Raw genomic sequence first — 18,974 nt, forward strand, 5'->3', positions numbered from 1 at the left:
CGTTCTTGAATTCATTCACACTACTTGTACACACAACATCTAATGGTAATCCAATTTCAGCAATTCCAATCATGCACTACTATATGAGAGAAAAATCTAAATCATCCCTTGTTTGATGGCATTCATTCCCAGCTTCGAAGAATGCCCTCTTTACCTTTTCCAACCCTCCATAAAATGAAAAATTCCATCATCTAAAATCCTGTATGAATCTTTTAGGAGTTTGTAAGTCTCAATCATATCACTCCTCTTTCTCCTGTTCTAATGTTTGCAGTCTAGAATTCTCAAATCAGTATTCCAAAATCTTGATATCATTAACACTGTCCTTCACACCCTCTCCACTGTATAGGAATCACCACAGAAACCACCCAGACCTACGCACAACAGTCCAAGTGAGGTTTAACCATGGCCTTGTAAAGAAACAAAATGACATACTTATCGTCACATGTCAAAGTTCATTTCAGCATTGCAATTATCTTTTGAGTTTTATTTACAAACTTTGCTATATTATTATTATTATGATTATGTGACACCTCCAAGGAGTCCAAAGATTCATTGATGTTGGGCACCTACTCCATACTCATCTACATGACTGCAATTTACTACTCCATCAATAGTATTTTCGCAGACAACATAAACATCCGTGCCCATGGTGGGATTCGAACCCCACAGCCTTTTGGCTGGAGAGCGGATACACTAACCATTCGGCCAACCAGGTCAAAAATGGCCCTTGAACTTCAACTTCCTGTTTACTAAAACTCCAAGATACCCAGCCTGATCAGTTTCTTCTAGCATAATCCCACCATTATAATATGATGTTAGATATCTAACCTCACCGAAGTGCATGACTTTACATTTAATAACACTGAACTGATACCCATTTTCCGATGGGTATCAGTTCAGTGTTATTAAATGATACCCATTTTCCGATGGGTATCAGGCCAGCCTATTCAAATCATGCTACAAATACTGCATAAGATGCATTCCTGATTACTCTACCTATCTTTGTATCAGCAGCAAATATCTGTAGGTCACCTGTCAAATCTTTCCCAATGTCATTAATGTACAGATTGAATAAAGGTAAACCAAAGATGATCCTTGTGGTACACCACTGATTACCTTAAATCTTGCAGACTCACATCCTCTAAATACCACTTTTTGATATCTGTCTGTCAGCCATCCGCTTATCCTCACTAATATTTTATAATCGAATCCCATATTCTCCAAATTATGCAACAATCTACCATGCCAGCCTTAGCAAAATCAAAAAGTATCATAATGTAACCATTCCCCTTGTCCAAATCAGTGGCAACATTATTATAGAATGTGAGCAAGTTGCTAAAACATTATCTTCCTCTAATAAATTGACAGCCCATATTCAATGGGATTACTATACATTCTTTCCACTCCTGTGGGATCTTCCCTGTTCTGAGACTCAAATTATATAGCCTGATCAAAGGAATAGCTAGTTCAGCTGAACACTCTTTTATTATTTGTGCTGATATCCCATCAGTCCCTATTGTGGAATTCTTATTCAATTTGTTCAATTGTTTATTAGAGCAATATTAGAGGAGGTTTATTAGAGCAATAGCTCTAATAAACTTCCTCCTCGTTCACCTGAGTTTCTTCATCCAGTGAAGCAGTAGCAGTGATTTCAACGTTGGATACATCAGGTTGATAGATTTCAGCAAAATGGACATTCACTCATTAGTTGAATAAACTCTTTAGCATCTGTCACCCTCACAGCATCTCTATTCAGTAGAGTTATTCTTTCATATTCATTCTTTCTTTTACTTGCAGCATAATGATAGAATTCTTGGGGTTGTGTTTAGCTTGCAGAGCCAGTATCTTTTCATACTCAGACTTAGCTTTCTGTACAACAATTGTGACTCTTCTTGCCACCTGCTTCATAACGGACACCATCCTTATGCACATGGTATTCCTTCCACATCATCCTTTTCTTACAAATCTCTCTATTGCTTGATAAGATAATACATCCATTTGACTCCTACCCTATTTACTCTTCAAACTCCTATGTGTTTCAGAACATGCAATATCGGAACACATTCTGATATTGCATCATTTAAGTATTTTTTAAATGCTTCCCATGCATTGTCGATATTTTTCCCATCCAGCACCAATACCATGACACAAAACCTAGCATATTCCTCAGGTAGTAATAATTTCCTGTTTTGTAGTTCAGCACGTACCCTTTCCTGAATAGAACATTCATAAACTTAGCCACTTCCCAAGTGAGTACCACATGATCACTCTCATGAACTGGAGGCATAATAGTTACATCTTTAACTGAAATCTCCTCTGACACGATAATCAGATGTAACACTCTTTGACCACAAGTTTCTTCTGTCATGCTACTTGAGAAAATTGTCTTGCAACAGCTCAATAAATCCTGTTTCATTCTTCTCAGGAGATTTTACTGCTACCCAATCAATGTTTGAATAATTAAATCTCTCATTATGATTACTCTTTTCGTGCCCATCATCTTTATTTATTAATGCATTTCTTCATCACTAGCAACCAATCCACCAGGTCTGTAACAACATCCACTATGTATTTAATCTTGTTAGATTCCACCTCACACAGATGGCTTCAAACTCACTGTCACTTGAAACTGTTACTAGTATTACAATCATAGGTCTAAACACTAACTAGATTCAAGTCATCTGATATCATTAGCAGCATGTCCCCACCCCCTCCTATCCTGTCTATCCTTCCTAAAAATACTGTACCATTTACACTCAATACCAGTTAATATCTAGTTCTTATAGACAGGTCTCACTAATGCCTAAAATCTGAGGTCCTAACAGATAGAGTTTGTTGCCTTGACCAAGGCAACAAACTCTATCTGATACTTCTAGCATTCATGTACAGGCATAACAAGCTACCTGCATTTTTTTTTTTTGTATACTCTTGTCTGTAGTCTGCATGACACAGTTGGACAACTTGCTGATCTCTGTTCTTCACTAGTGCCTTATATATACAGACATCTTTCCACATGTTTGATGGGACCAAACTGGACAAACACAAAATTGAAATCATTCGCTTCTCATAATCATTTCTGTAATAATGCCCATTCCCGTCTTTAACACAGATGCATAATATTGTCATTCTTATACACAGATTTTCACTATTCCTCCCATTATAATTTAGTTTTCCTAACTCTCTGTATTAGGTCTCATGCCAATAGATTTTCAAGACTCCTGATACCAAATACATTCAAGTCCAGGCCATTCCTCTTATGCAAATCCAATCTTCCCTCAAATTCACTCCACACATCCAACAACTTGCATCCATTCCTTCTACACAGCATACACATTAAGTTGTCTGCCATCATAGCCATACTTCTTAATTATTTTTTTTATCACATTAAGGTAATATACTTACGATTTTCACTTTCTTACAACAACCCTTTCATATCCTCTCTCATACTGAACTTATCACTAGTTAAGTCATTAGTACCTCCTACAATTATGATCATGTTTACTTTTCTTTTCTATTTTTGAATTGCATGTTCTAAATTTTAATTTTTGCTCAAGGAACACTTGAATTTATAATCCACTCATCAACATCATATTCTATGATAGAATCACAATACCAAAAATAATATCTTTCTTTTTACAATCAATGCTACTTACCTGATTTTCTTTACTTACTAACTTACCTGATTCTATGCTTTGTTGCTTAATTTTCTTTTCCTCCCTATGTTTATTCAAACACTGCTCAATTTTCTGTAATTACTGCATCACCTGTCTAATAATCTGCTTTGACTTTGCAATTTTGGAGGTTAATTCAATTTCAATATCCTTCTTGGTGGGGCAAGCTTCCTTGTTCTCAACTTTGCTATTCTTCTTAATATTATGTTTCTTGCATGTTTTTGGTACTATTTTAAACTATATTTAATACTACAATATCTTAATAAAAATATTTTATAAAACACTAGATACACTAAAAACACAAAAATCTACATTAGTATACCATAAAACACTAATTTTCTAAGGGAAATACATAATAAAACAGATAAAAATCATCACTTTTACAAGAGCACTATTCACTGACCAAATAATCATAATGTGGCCTCAAACCCAAAAAGATTATGCAAGGCTGCAGCAAGGAATGATGCAGCGAATTACAGATCAATTAATATTTCTTGTGTGGTCATCAAGATATTGGAAAGGCTGGATAGGAATGGCATTCAAATGTAGGTAGATGGAAGTAGGATGCTCTTCATCTCATAGAGAACAGCACAATTTTTTAAAGGTAGTTCTTGCTTTAGCAATGTGCTCATTATCCCAGAGCATTTGAAGACTCCATGCTCTCAAAGGAATAGAAGAGCAAAATAACCTTTTCACATAGATTGGATAGTGCTTTCAAAATACCAGAGAAGTCCGGCATTTACCATTTTCTCCAATATCTTATTAATTAATTAATTAATTATTTTATGATGATATAGTGGCCGTGAGTTCCCTTTATGGAATGTACGGCCCCATCTCAGTCCCTGCCAAATTTTATCTGGGCTCCGGAACCAGCACAACTGATGAATCAGGCCTATGGCTGGGTCAGTATTCCTGACTGTAATCCGTGTATGTCCATGGGCCGGTTTGCCTGCTTGCGGGATGAAAAACATCAGATAAACTGGTGGAAAAAACCCTGCTTTCTATGCCCAAGACTGGCTAACTTGGCTATGGCTAAGGAAGATCCTTAGGCTCCTCACGTCGTCGACAGGAATCGAATCTAGGACACTCCTTCCCCAGGCATACGGTTGCGAAGCACAAAGCCACTAGGCTAACCGTGCGGACTCCAATATCTTATGAAGAGAGCTGATCAAAGCAATAAGTCAATAATTAGGATCCTTTCCTCGCATGTTTATAATCCTTTCCTGGCAATGACAATTGACTGACACCAAGAATCTGGAAACTCTTTCTCTGTAATTATTCTGTTATATAGTAATACAAGGATATCCAGAGAACATCGTGAAAAGTGTTTTGTCATTTTTGCCTACCACACTGGCATAAAAGAGCAAAAATAATTCTTTTTAGTTACTCCTTAAAAAACAGCTGATTATATGGCTCTAGCTAATTTGTAGAAAAGTGAGGTCTAGGTTCTTATCATGGAGTGAGTACAAGGAATGGGCAACCATTACATGTTGTAAATGCATCGTTGGCAAATGTATTATTATTATTGTTACACAACACCTCCAGGGAGTCCAAAGACTCATCAAGGGAGGACACCTACTCTACAACTCTCCACTTCACACCACTTCACCAACCGCAACTACCTTCTCATCTATGCCAATGCCATCTACCGCCGACCACCACCACCACCACTAGTACTTCACAGACAAACATCCATGCCCACGGAGGGATTCGAACCCACAGCCTTTTAGCTGGAGAGCGGATATGCTAACCATTTGGCCAACCAGGCTGGCATATCCAGGATCTCCCTTTCTGGATGCCCAAGGATCATACTGCACAGCAAAGTGCCGGACACTGGATCCCAGTGAGGGCGATCTGGAAGACAGAGTAGTAAAAAAGAGTCAGGAAAAAAATGTGTTCTAGGATATCTCTGTGAATGCATTCAAGAGCTATGACTGGTTTTTAAATATGTCTAAATGGGTCTTCCTGCAATGAGTTCTTGGACTCTTTTTTTTTAATATGTGATCCACACACAAAAGGCCACAAGTCCTATAAGAACATCAGTGTCATGTGTGGGAAAGAGGAAAATAAGAAAGGAGAAATCTGTTAACATTTTGTTCGAGCAGCTGAAAGTTGTATTCTTTGAGGGAGGCAGGGTGAGAGAGAGAGACTTTTCCGAAGAACAGAAGTAGATGGAATGAAAGAGGAGAGAGTTAAGTTGGTTTGGTGAATTTCAAGACTGTAAAAGGGTGCTGGTTAGCAGTGGCTCTTGTTCTAATGATTTTGGAGAAAAGTGGAGGAATGATAGTTGCTAATTTAGCAGAGCATTGTCCGTGAAAGTATCTGTAGAAAAAGGACAAGACAGAAACTGAACATCTGTGAAAGAACAAATAAAGTGGATATGTGAGAGAGGGATCATTAATTATCAGGATTTCCATCTTCTGGATAGAATTGAGTGAGGATTTTGGTTCACTACCCAAAATATGGGAACAATATTCGATGGTAGAGAAAATAGTTCTGATAGGAATAGTAATTCTCATTTAGATGACTATAGGTGGTGGTGGTGCATATTGATTTAGGTCACAGATGTTGGGGAAGTGGATGTGGAAACTTTCATTGTTGATGGGTTTTTGACATTTTTATTGTTTTTCTGGTTGGATTTTTTTTTATGATTTTTTAACTATTTTTTATGAGAGAATTTTTGTGATCTGCAGTAAAATCACATTTCTTTAGGTTGCAATCCATTGTATATGGTGAGAAAGAGATAAAAAAAGGAAGTGGTGCATACAGTGAGAGGAAACAAACTCACAAACATACCACCCACACAGAGGGAACTTGGTCTCCTGTCCATACGTGGCCTTGACACTTGACTCCCTGCAGCCACTTTATTTGGTCTCCCTTCAGTCATGAGCCTGCAAAATATGTGGCTGCAGGATTTGATGCTAGCCAATCAGGAAACCTTTGAGATTTGTTACTAACTGGTTTGGTCCCATGCACTAACCAGTGGCCAGTCTGTGGAACCGTTTTAGTGCTGCTGTCGAATGGAAGCGGGATCTAAGTCCCTACAGTGTGATTGATATGTCACTGAGAGTATCACTCTAACTGCATGTGGCAAGAGAGGAGGGACAGAAACTGGAACCCTTGTTGGCTGCAGCCACTTCAGGTCTCTAATAAGTAAGGTGTCGGCATTTCCTCCAGCTAGGGAATTTATACTTTTCCATCAGTGATGCCTGCCAGGCAGAACATTCATAATAATAATAAAATGATTTCCAAAGGATACTTCATGTGAAACATGTAACCTGCAGCCTTGAATTAATTGAAGAGTACCTGACCTAAGTCAGATTCTTACTCCATTTCAAAGTCTAATTTTGTGAAATAAGAAGGACCAGAAACAGAAGCAGTATTTACTTCAGGTTCTGATTTACAACTGACACGAAGGTTGAAACTATTACATCATCCTACTGGTCATGCATGCACAATGTGCAAAACTTTTGAATGACTCTTATAATTTATATAAAATACCTCAGTTGACAAATTCAGATGTTAGCACATGCAGATAGATGTGGATGGCGACATGAGGTGTTAAAAAAAAAGATAAATATTGGTATTAAAGGAGGATTTTTGTGTGTGTGTGTGTGTGTGTGTGTGTGTGTTTCATGCCAATACTAGTTTTTAAGTTTTTGGTAAAATTGTGTGAATTTTTGTTATGAATCCAATTTTGTATCCAATTGTGATTCATATCCATCATGGTAGCTGCCACTATTTAAAAACTACATTATTCTTAGCATAGTCAAGGACCTTGTAGCATGTTATGAATGCCGCATGTACACATCCTATGAACTGAAATGTATGAGGTGAGGAATGGGAATGATGTGGGCATTAAATGTAGCCAATGGGAAGCACTGGATAACTTTAGTGTTACTACTATGGGCATTAACAGCAGCAGTAGTAGTACATCAGTTATAGGTGAGTGAGTGCTGATTTATAGATACCAGTAACATGTTAGAGAGTGAAGAGAATGTGAAAAAAAAAAAATTGTATATATAGCTAAGAAATTGGACAGTACAGCAGAGAGAGATATTTTGATTGATACAGAAAGAGAGAAAAAGAGTGGAAAATAAAGAAAGTCAAGAGAGTGTGTGAGCAAGGGATAGAAAGATGAGAAGAAGGAAAGGGAGAGAAAGTGAAAGGATAAGGGAGTTGCTAGTGAGAAAAGAACAAATGGAGTTATGAGGAGTGTAATGAATGAAGATTCGATGACTCAGGGTGTGCAGTGTGGAGTGTAAAAGGACTGCTTGCCTAGAGAATTGATTGAGTGTGTGGCAATGCCAATTAAGCAAGGTGTAAGAAGCCATGATAGTCATGGTTGGTACAAATGACACCTGAGAGGCAGCATAAATGTGTAAAAGGGAAGATAGTGAGTGTGTTGCCTTGGTATAATAATGCAGAGTGAAGAGGAAGAGCAGAATAAATGAATGAGATGATAACAAGAATATATAAAAAGAGAGATTCGAAGTGCATGGATGCTTGGAGTACATTTGAGGATAGAAGGGAGCTGCATAAAAGAGATGCATTACATTTGAACACAAAAAAGGATGTAGTCATTTGGAGAGGCTTAGTACTTGTTTTCTGGACAAGTGAGTGTGTGAGCATGGAAATTATTATTATTATTATTATTATTCAGGCCTCCAAGGAGTCAAAAGACTCATCGAGGGAGGTCCTTCCTAAGACAAAGTCTGTCAAGACTCATCGAGGGGAGGTCCCCCCCTGAGAAACACAAAGTTTATCATACCACTCTTTAAAGTCACTGACCGTTCTCGCTCCCACCACTCCATCAGGCAATGCATTCCACGGCTCAACCACCCTCCACACAAAGAAACCACTCCTTACCCTCTTGCTCACAGTTTCCTTTCGTAACTTCCAGGAATGGCCTCTTGTCATCACTCCTTCCCGCTGATCAACCAAGCGAAAGAACTCCCCAGTGTCAACCCTGTAACCACCTCTCAACAGTTTAAAAGTCTCAATCATATCACCTCTCCTTCTTCTATCCGCCAAACTCTGCAGTCCACATTCTCTCAGCCGATCCTCATAACTATCCTTGTACAGTCCTGAAACCATCTTTGTCATCCGTCTTTTGTATCCTTTCCACAGTTAATTTATCCCCTTCAAATCCTGGGGACCAAATCTGAGAACAATAGTCCAAGTGTGGTCTGATCAGAGACTTATACAACGGAATGATAACCCTCTTATCTCTGCAGGTCAGTGTCCTTCTCATAATAGCAGCAATCCTCTGTGTTACCTTCACCACCTTTGCAATATGTCCCCTAAACTTCAGGTTTCTATCAATCATCAACCCCAGATCTCTTGTCTCCCCTACTTCATCCAGTATAACTCCACCCATAGAGCATGCAGCATCCCATCGATGTTTCCCAAACCTCAAGACCTTACATTTTGCTGCATTAAACTGATACCCCCATTCATTTGCCCATCTATCTAGCTTATTTAAATCCTCTTGCAGGGCTACCACATCTGCGCTATTACTAATAATCCTTCCCAGCTTCGCATCATCCGCAAACAACTGAATATCCCCCTGCAATCCACTGGCTATGTCATTGATATAAAGGTTAAACAATATAGGTCCTAGTACTGAGCCCTGTGGGACCCCACTTGTAACCCTCTGCCTCCTGGAAACTGCTCCACCATACACAACTCTCTGATACCTATCAGACAGCCAATCCTGAATCCAGTTGACCAATCTGACATCCAGACCCATGTGTTGCAACTTAAATATCAGCTTATCATGTGGCACCCTGTCGAATGCCTTCGCCAAGTCTAAGAAAATTGCAGTATATGCCTTTCCCTCATCTAATGCTCTTGTAACTTTATTATAAAAGGCTAGCATATTGCTAAAACAAGAGTGTCCTTTCACAAATCCATGTTGATTCTCACAGATAACATTACCCTCATCTGCCCAATGCTGTACACGGTCCCTCACTACTTTCTCCAAGATCGTAACAACTACTGATGACACACAGACTGGCCTATAATTAGACACTTCCAGTCTGTTACCACCCTTATGCAATGGCACTATCTTACCTTCCTTCCATTCCCTGGGCACCTTTGCCAAAGCCAGACTTTCATTGTAAAGCCACGTTAAATGTATTGTCAATTCGCTAGCACATTCTCTCAAAACTCGTGGCGAAATACCATCCAGTCCCACAGCTTTACTGACATCCAGAGTACTCAGTATCTGAAACACACTCTCCTCCTGTACCTCCAGACCTCGTACCAGTCCTATCCCTCTAGCATTAAAACTGACTCCTCTAGGATGAAATACTCCAATAAAGTGTTCATTGAACAATTCCACTATGTCCTCTGCATCAGTCACTCTATTCCCATTTTTATCCCACAATATCATTCTTCCACAGTCATTTCTCCTCCTACTGGCCACATAGCTAAAAAATTCCCTAGGATTTTCTTTGGATCTTAGGGCCAATCTCCTCTCATATTCCAGTTTCGCTTTCCTTACCACACGAGTCACTCTTCTGGCCTGTGTCTTATATTCCTCATGCATCTCTTCACCTGTCTCCTTATATCTCTTCCATAGCCTCTTTTTCGCATGCAGTTCCTGTTTAATGTTGTTTGTCATCCACTTTACTCCAAATTGCGCCCTCTTCTTCACTCGTGGTATACAACTTACCATTGCTGATAACAAATATTCTTTCACAATTTCCCACGCACTGGTGATATCCCGGCCATCCAATTCCTCCCTCCATGAAACTTCCCGAAGTTGACGTCTAAGACTATTATAATCACCTGCCTTATAATTCCACATAAGTTCCCGTCTCTTTGATACTCCTGCATGTCTATTCATTTTCCATGTCAACACCATATGGTCACTCTCTCCAACTGGTGGGAGAGACGTCAACTCAGTTATTATCAACTCTTCTGATGCTATAACCAAATCCAAAATTTTTGAACCTCTTGTTCCCTCTGTTACATGTTGCCTAAGACATTTGTCCCTCAAGAATTCTAGAAATTCCATTCCCCTATTGTTACATGCATCTTCCTCTCTCCAATTTATACTACTGAAGTTAAAATCTCCCATAACAATTATTCTTCTTGCACTTGCCAAACTTAGCTGTCTAAACATCTCCTGGTCCCCATCCTCTGTGCTCCTGGGTCTGTAGCAACACCCCACTAAATATCCTGTCTTGCCTACCTCTAGCTCACACCATACGCTCTCAAACAGAATTGCAAAGGTGGAAGGTAGCAGGGATGGCTTCATGTGGGGATAGTAACTTGCAAAATGAGGTTTATACCATATTGCACAATAAAGTGGAGTCTGCAGAGAGTAATAATAGCTCTGTGAATACTGACAATGGACTCATTTTTCTATATACAAATGCCAGGAGCATTAGGAGTAAAGGAAATCCGTTTGCGGCACTGACTGAGTCAGTCTCTCTGAAGATTGCTGGTATCAGTGAAACTTAGTAGTATGTTCTGACAGAAAGAGAAATTGAAGGGTATAGCATGTTTTTGGAAGGATAGGGAAAATTAATGAGGTGTAGGAGTGTTAACCGTGGTAAGAGATGAATTGTCCACTCTTAGAGTAGAGAGAGAGAGAGTGAGAGAGAGAGAGAGAGAGAGAGAGAGAGAGAGGGAGAAAGAGAAAACGACACTAATGGCCTTGAGAGTTCATGGTGTGTGTGTGGTAGAAGTGGAAAAGACGAGATATTTGGTTGGATGCTGCTATAGATAAGGAAATATAAATGGTAACAGGCAGGAAATGTTTAGGCAGACTGGTTTGTCAGATGTAAAGAGAATGTTCATTATGGAGAACTTCAACAATGGCAGTATAAACTGGGAAGAGAAGGAAGTATACATTACTATGAAAAATTAATTTTTGGAGTTCTTGTGGAACAACTGCCTTAGGCAACATGTGGTCACCTAAGGCAATTGTTCCCTTGGTGGTCAAGGGAACATGACCACCAAGAGTTATGGACTTGGTCATAGCAACAGAGGATATGAATGTGACTGAGATGTCATACTTGCCACCAGCTGGTGAGAGTGACCATGAAGTCCTGACTTGGAGGATGAATAGGCATGCAGAAGTGTCAATGTGAGAACATGATAATCAAGAATTTTGGACTTGGTCATAGCATCAGAGGACCTAACTGTGACTGAGATGTCAACTTGCCACCAGCTGGTGAGCGTGACTATGTAGTCTTGACTTGAAGGATGAATAGGCATTCAGAAATATCAAGGTGGAAGCAAAATAGTTATAAATATGACATGGTTAATATTTCTTTAGTTGCATGTGACACAGAGGCTTAGCTGCCAATACATATGATTAGTGAAGGACTTATTGATGAAGATCATGCATCAGCAAACTAGCTGTCATACCTTCTCCTCTTACACTCATTCACACACTAGATGCACTCACCACCTCAAGAAGCCAACTGTTTCACTCACTTGCTGCTCTGTGAGAGAAAAATTTAGCTCTTACTTCTTTCTTAACTGCACACATACTTCACCTCAATAGATTCCCCTCCACCTTCTATACAATGAAAAGTTCCACTAAACAATATCCTGTAACTCTTTCAGAAGTTTATAGGCCTCTATCATATCACTCCCAGCTTTCTCCTGATTACCTGAATATTCGTTTCAACATCGCAATTATCCTCTAAGTTATAACTCAGAGGATAATTTGCAGTTTTTGGTATGCGACCCTTGAACTTCGAATTCCTATCCACCATAACTCCAAGATACATAGCTTTATCAGTTTCTTATAGCATAACTGCACCAATATAATATGCCACTGAAAATCTCATCACCAAAGTGCATAACTTTACATTTAATAACACTGAATTGACAACAATTATAATTTTCCCACATCCAGCCTATTCAAATCATTCTATAAGTGGTGTATATTGGCATCCCTGATTGCGCCTGCCTATCTCTGCATCATCAGCTCAAGCAATTGAATACCTCCTGTCAGGTTCTTCCGAATATCACTAATGTATAGATTAAACAACATTTGATCCCTTAGATACACTGCTGGTCACCTTAAATTGCATCCCCATATACATTTCCATAATATCCCCATATACATAATTTTCTAATACCAGTCCACCTGCTTATCCAAGTCAATAGTTTATATTCCAATCCTATATCCTCTAATTTACGAAACAGCCATTCATGTAGTATCCTATCAAATGCCTTAGCCATGTTCAATAGTACCATAGCATATGCATTCCCTTTATTCAATTCAACCATAACATTAAAAATATGAGCAAACTATTCAGACATGATCTTGCTTTACTAAATTCATGCTATTCCTTGCAAAGTATAGCTTTTGTGTATGTGTAAGTTCTTACGCATATAGACAAGCCACCTCTTTCATTACTCTAACAGTTCTCCATTTAACTGATGACAAATCCATTCAAATGTAGTCTTTCACTCTTATACAGTTCTTTCTATTCCCTCAAATTCATCCCACATGTTTACAAACTGCACTCTATCTCCTCACTCTGCCCTGCCAACATACCATTATAACCTTTGTTCAGCATTAGCATTGTATTTATTACGGTAACCAATTTAGTGCACTGAATTCATCCTACATCTCTAGTAAACAAACACTGATATGTTTATGCCTTTTTTTTTTGTAATCGTACCCTGGATTTAGAGGTGACATCTAAGCACACAATTAAGGATTAATCACAAATATTTAAATTTTGCTTAAGCTAACTTAAGCCAATTCAAAAGAGAGAGAAAGCAAATTTCCTCCCACCTCATTGGCATTTACCAATAACGGTTATTATATATCTCATCTGATTCTCATAATAACTCAGAGGAGAGTCATTCTCATAGAAAAAAATAACTGGAGTTAAACTGGCTCATTAAGTTGGCTGGGCACAATGATGAAATGAGATTTTATGTCATTGATTAAAATCAAGCACCTATTCACACATGTGCCAAAGTATAGTATAATATGTGCTTTGTCAAAGCAACCAGTCTATTGTTATGATAATATAAATTAAGTCAAATGAGAATTTCACTTAAAATTAATGAAAAGTATAGCAGTCACTTATCTGGTCTCTTTCGACTAAGGGTGAGTTAGCTGGCCTCATACGGAGGTAGAGGGTTTTTTCTCTCTGAAACTCTGGTTTTTCATCCCTCAAAACAGACAAGCCAGTAGAATATATGCAATTTAAAGGCAAGAATACTTGGAGGCATAGGGGTAACTGCCTTATCCTCATATGATCGTTAGGAAATCCAAGGATAGATACTCGCAGAAGGCTATGGATGCATAAGTGTCCATTAAAGCCACTGATGAATGATGAAATAGCAGTCCCACAGGCTGTGTGTTGAAGGGATGTCATTTGATGTCATAACCATTCATTCCTGATCAAAAATTATTTATAAATTAAAATTATGTGTTCTTATGGAAGAAATGGCAAAACTGCATGTAATGCAATGATTAAAATCAAAAATTACCTTTCTTGCCATCTTCCCAGAAAGTCAAAAATAAATCTTTTCAACATCATAAACAAAGACAATACAGAGTAACCGCCAGGTTTCTTTCGAACTAAACCTTCCTTATTTTTCATGCCAAGGTTAGAGATAAATGATAGATGACTAATTTCCAAAAATTTCAACTACAAAAGTATACAAAATACATGAAAGAAATAAAATAAAAGAAATGCAATCAAATATACATATATATATATATATATTTTTTTTTTTTTTTAAACAGATTGAATGACTAAGCTGAGAGATAAAAACATGGAAATCCTATTTAATTTAAATAAACTGCAGAACTAGTTTTGTGTCTTTTTTTAGATGTCTTTAGGTGCATAACATAAGGAAACTACCAACAATCATTATGAGAGAAAATCTATACATTAGAGTGTAAATGTATTAACGTTTCAAGCCATTCTGTGTATCTCTTTATTGTTGGATGTGCACATGCATCCAAGGTTTCATGAATGCAAAAGTTGGATAGTAATGCAATGGCAGTCTGGGAGATTATAGCCGAGGTTAGTGTTGAGCTATACTGGATGGAAGATGAGTCCCTTAGATTCCACAATTCTTCTTTCCAGTTCATCATAGCATTGGAAGATATTTTCTGATTTGTCACATATCATTGGATGAATGATAGAGTTTTCATAGTTAGCATCAGCAGAATTCAGGATGTTGTTTGACAGAGCACTTGCTCTTGTTCTGAATATGTGATGATTCTTTTATGTTCCTTTAGACATAATTTGATGGATTTTTTTGGTCTGACCAAAATAAGGCATGTTGCAGTTGCACCAAATACAGTAAATGCTGAGATATTTTAGGTTGTTATGATTTTGATTGAATTCAACCTGTTTCAGTAAATCAATCTGTTTGAGTAATCAATTGTATCATCTGTGTATATATATATATGTTCATCTTTTTTTGACTGACGGAAACCGAGAAAATAGATAACAAGTTAATTTAAAGGAGCACACAACATGTTTCATCAAAACGACTTCTTCAGGTGTGGTAACACTTAAAGAAATTAAAAAAAAAACATAAAAACACTGTGCAATTATAATAACAGACTTGTAAACTGAAGTTAAGTTTGAACTGTCATTATAGTCCATTCTGTAGTTCTATTGCTGTGCAAATGCGAGCGTATGAGTTCATGCGTAAGCCAGTATCTAATGGCAGAACTATGCGAGTCAGGTAGACTAAACTGAGGTTGCTGTTGATGTGAGAAGGGTCTAGGACAATTTCTTTGGATTCAACTATAATAATATCTCTATTCCTTTTAAGTTTTTTGACAGCTAGTCTTTCACCAGGAGAAATGTTGTCCTCCAAGCAGTCAAGGGCAATGCAACGGCTGTACTAAATAAAACAGTTTATCACGAAAAAATCCTGACGTTACTAAAATCAGATACCTACTCTGAACTAGAAAGAGACCCAATGAGAGAGATACATAATAGAACAAACAATCTCCTTAAGACGACAACGGAATTTCCAAGAAACACACATCTTTCTCTTCGGTCCTTACATCTACTTATTCCAAGATTATACGGCCTTCCAAAGTTGCATAAAAAAAAGCAAATTGTCTGCTCAGGCCAATAGTTAGTAGTATTGATTCACTGACATATAAATTATCAAAATATCTAGCATCCTCCTTAAAAGGTCTAGTAGGAAAATCTTCCTCTTACATTAAAAATTCAATGGACTTCGCTTCTAAAATCAAAGATATAAAGCTGAAGAATTCCAATATTATGGCGAGATTTGATGTTGTGGCACTTTTTACAAATGTTCAACGCAAGATGCTCTCAGCATTTTAAAAAACAAGACCTCTAAAAAGATTTTTGCTCTCCTTCACACTGTATTAGTTCGGGGTATTTTAAGTTCGAAGAGAAAATTTATAAACAGAACAAAGGACTAGCTATGGGTAGCCCCCTGTCTCCAATACTGGCCAACATTTTCTTCGAGGATTTCGAGGAAAAAGCCATCTCTAAAGCAACATTAAAACCTAGAACATGGCTCTGCTATGTGGACGATATATTCCTTATTTGGGAGCATGGTGTAAAGAATCTTCACATCTTCCTAAATCATTCCACCAAGACATAAAATTTACCATCGAGATTGAAGAAAATGGTTCCCTTTCATTTCTAGACATGAAGCTTACTAAGATGTCTGATTCTTTAAGGATCTCAATCTTCAGGAAATCAACACACACACACACAGATAGATACCTACATGCATCCTCACATCACTATCCAGCACAAAAGTTAGGAATCATTTCCTCATTGGCTCACCGTGCTTGCTCAGTATTGTCCGATGAAGAAGAACTAAAAAATGAACTAAAGTATCTAGAAAGAACTTTCTTAAATAATGGATGCTCTTTCAAAAACATTAAGAAGCAATTATACCAGAACTTGGAACTATACCATAACTTGGAACAAATATATATAACTTGGAAAGAATTCTGAAAAAATTTAATATAAAAACGTGTTTTTCAACTCTTCCAAAACTAAGGTCAGTTCTAAGCCACCCAAAGCAAGGCTCATAACCATCTTCAGTTCTCTGATGTATATAAAATAATATGTGATTGTGGGAGGCCATATATGGCCAGACTAAGAAGTCAATCCTCCTAAGGCTAGAGGAACATCAGAGAGAGAGAGAGAGAGACATTTCACACAATAGAATCAGAGCAAGCACACTCTCAAGTCACATCTTATTTTCAGTGAACATAAACGATGAAAGCCACCAACACGGAGTAGACTGGAATGCAACATCAAACATTTATATTTGTCATGAAGTGGAACAGCTCATAGTTGTCTACCTGACTCACATAGTTCTGATATTAGAAACTGGCCTAAGCGTGAACTCATATGCTCGCATTTGCACAACAATAGAACTACAGAACAGACTATAACGACAAATCAAACTTAACTTCAGTTTACAAGTATGTTATTATAATGGCACAGTGTTTCATGTTTTTTTTTTAAAATTTGCTTTTAGTGTTACCACACCTGAAGAAGTCGTTTTGACGAAATATGCTGTATGCTCCATTAAACTAACTTGTTATCTATTTTCTCAGTTTCAGTCAGTGAAAAAAAATGAACATATCTAATCACTGAGTCAATGTAGCTAATGATCATATATATACACACACACTATTCTGACTGGAAGTGTGTGTGTGTGTAAAGATATATTTTTAAGGTTGCTTAAGGGTCAAAGCAAATTAAATGAATTAAGCTTAAATGAACAGACAATAATGGCACAACAAGATGAAAAGTAATGCGAGCAGGAGAGTTGCCCAGTTAAAAAAACTGTCCCCTACTGTTTTTGTCAAGTAACCTGTGTCAAGTAACCTGTAACAGTAAAAAGTATAATGAAAAGCATGCATATAGACATTTTCTCCAAAAAACATCTGATTATCATTTCTCTCTCTGATGCTGTTACCTCATTCTATATTATATTCTAAATGATAAGTATACTTCTACTCACTGCACAGAATACAGATCGAAATTACTTCCAAGTGAAGCATTGATTTCATTCATATCAAATTTGCATATATTTTATTTTACTGCAACTGGAGAAGAAGCCCCATTATTGAAGTTGAAGTAGTTTATAACATACGAGGGACGTCCAGAAAATGAGTTCTGTTTTTAAATATTTTCTCTGCTGCGCTGCAATCACAATGGTGCGCATAAGTGCTGAGTTAGTTGTTTTGTTAGCATTGAGGTTTATGGAAAACATGCAATGAGTGATGCGTAACATAACTTCCGGCAGCCTTTGGCTGGGAACAATTCCATCATCTGCTATATAGTCCTAACCTCGCGCCAAGCATCTTTCACCTGTTCAAATATCTGAAATCTTCCCTTTGTGGCCAGCGGTTTCAAGACAATGACGAAGTCAAAGAAGCAGTCAATACGTGGTTTGTGTCACAGGCGGCAACATTCTATAACGAAGCTATACAACTCTTGGTACCCCGTTATGATAATTGCCTGAATAATGGCAGAAATTATGTAGAAAAGTTTTAAGTGATATTCTTGCCATAATTTTTTGACAAGTGGGTTCTCATTGAATTATTATTTATTTTTTTTTTTATTTATTTATTTTTTTTTCTACAAGACCTCATGGAGTCAAAGACTCAACTAGGAGGTCCTTTTATCTCACACACATCTCATCTTAAACACATTCAAACTCCTTGAAGACACCACACTCTCAGGCAAGGCATTCCAATCATTCACAACTCTGCACGAAAAAAACCTGCCTCTCACTCCCCTACTCACACCCTCTTTATACAGTTTCCAGGGATGACCTCTGGTTCTCCCCTGATCTCCCACTATTCTCTGTAGAACTTCTCCACCATTGATCCTATAACAACCTCTTACCAACTTGTAGATCTCTATCATATCTCCCCTCTTCCTTCTCTCCACTAGACTCTGCAAATTACATCTTTTCAATCTTTCCTCATACTCGACATTCCAGAGGTCAGAAACTACCTTAGTCAGTCGCCTTTGGACCCTTTCCAACATCTCTTCATCCTTCTGAAAACCAGGTGACCAAATCTGGGCACAATAGTCCATGTGTGGCCTAATCAAAGCCTTATACAATGGAACAAGAATCTCCCTACTTCTACACATCAGTGTCCTCCTCATCATTCCCAGAAGTCTTTGTGTTGTCTTCACAATTTTGGCGATGTGTCCCCTAAATTTTAGATCCTTATCCACTATCACTCCCAGATCTCTTATTTGCTCTACTTCCAACAATATATTCTCAGCAAGCATAAATTCTGCATCCCATCTTTGTTTTCCAAATTTTAAA

The 18,974-nt window shown here is 37.8% G+C and overlaps 1 protein-coding gene across 1 annotated transcript in view; it reads right to left on the minus strand.

The window, feature by feature from the left end:
* LOC150109090 (phospholipase D1-like) overlaps positions 1–18,974 on the minus strand; it is a 558,765-nt gene that overhangs the window by 436,296 nt on the left and 103,495 nt on the right. Inside the window, exon 3 of the mRNA XM_090405612.1 lies at positions 14,151–14,311. Coding sequence (XP_090261738.1) covers positions 14,151–14,311 — 161 coding nt within the window. The remainder of the gene's footprint in view (positions 1–14,150; positions 14,312–18,974) is intronic.

The sequence above is a fragment of the Typopeltis vanoorti genome, chromosome 2 (assembly GCF_054136105.1).
Source record: "Typopeltis vanoorti isolate ZY-2024b chromosome 2, IOZ_Tvanoo_1.0, whole genome shotgun sequence".
Classification (NCBI taxonomy): domain Eukaryota; kingdom Metazoa; phylum Arthropoda; class Arachnida; order Uropygi; family Thelyphonidae; genus Typopeltis; species Typopeltis vanoorti.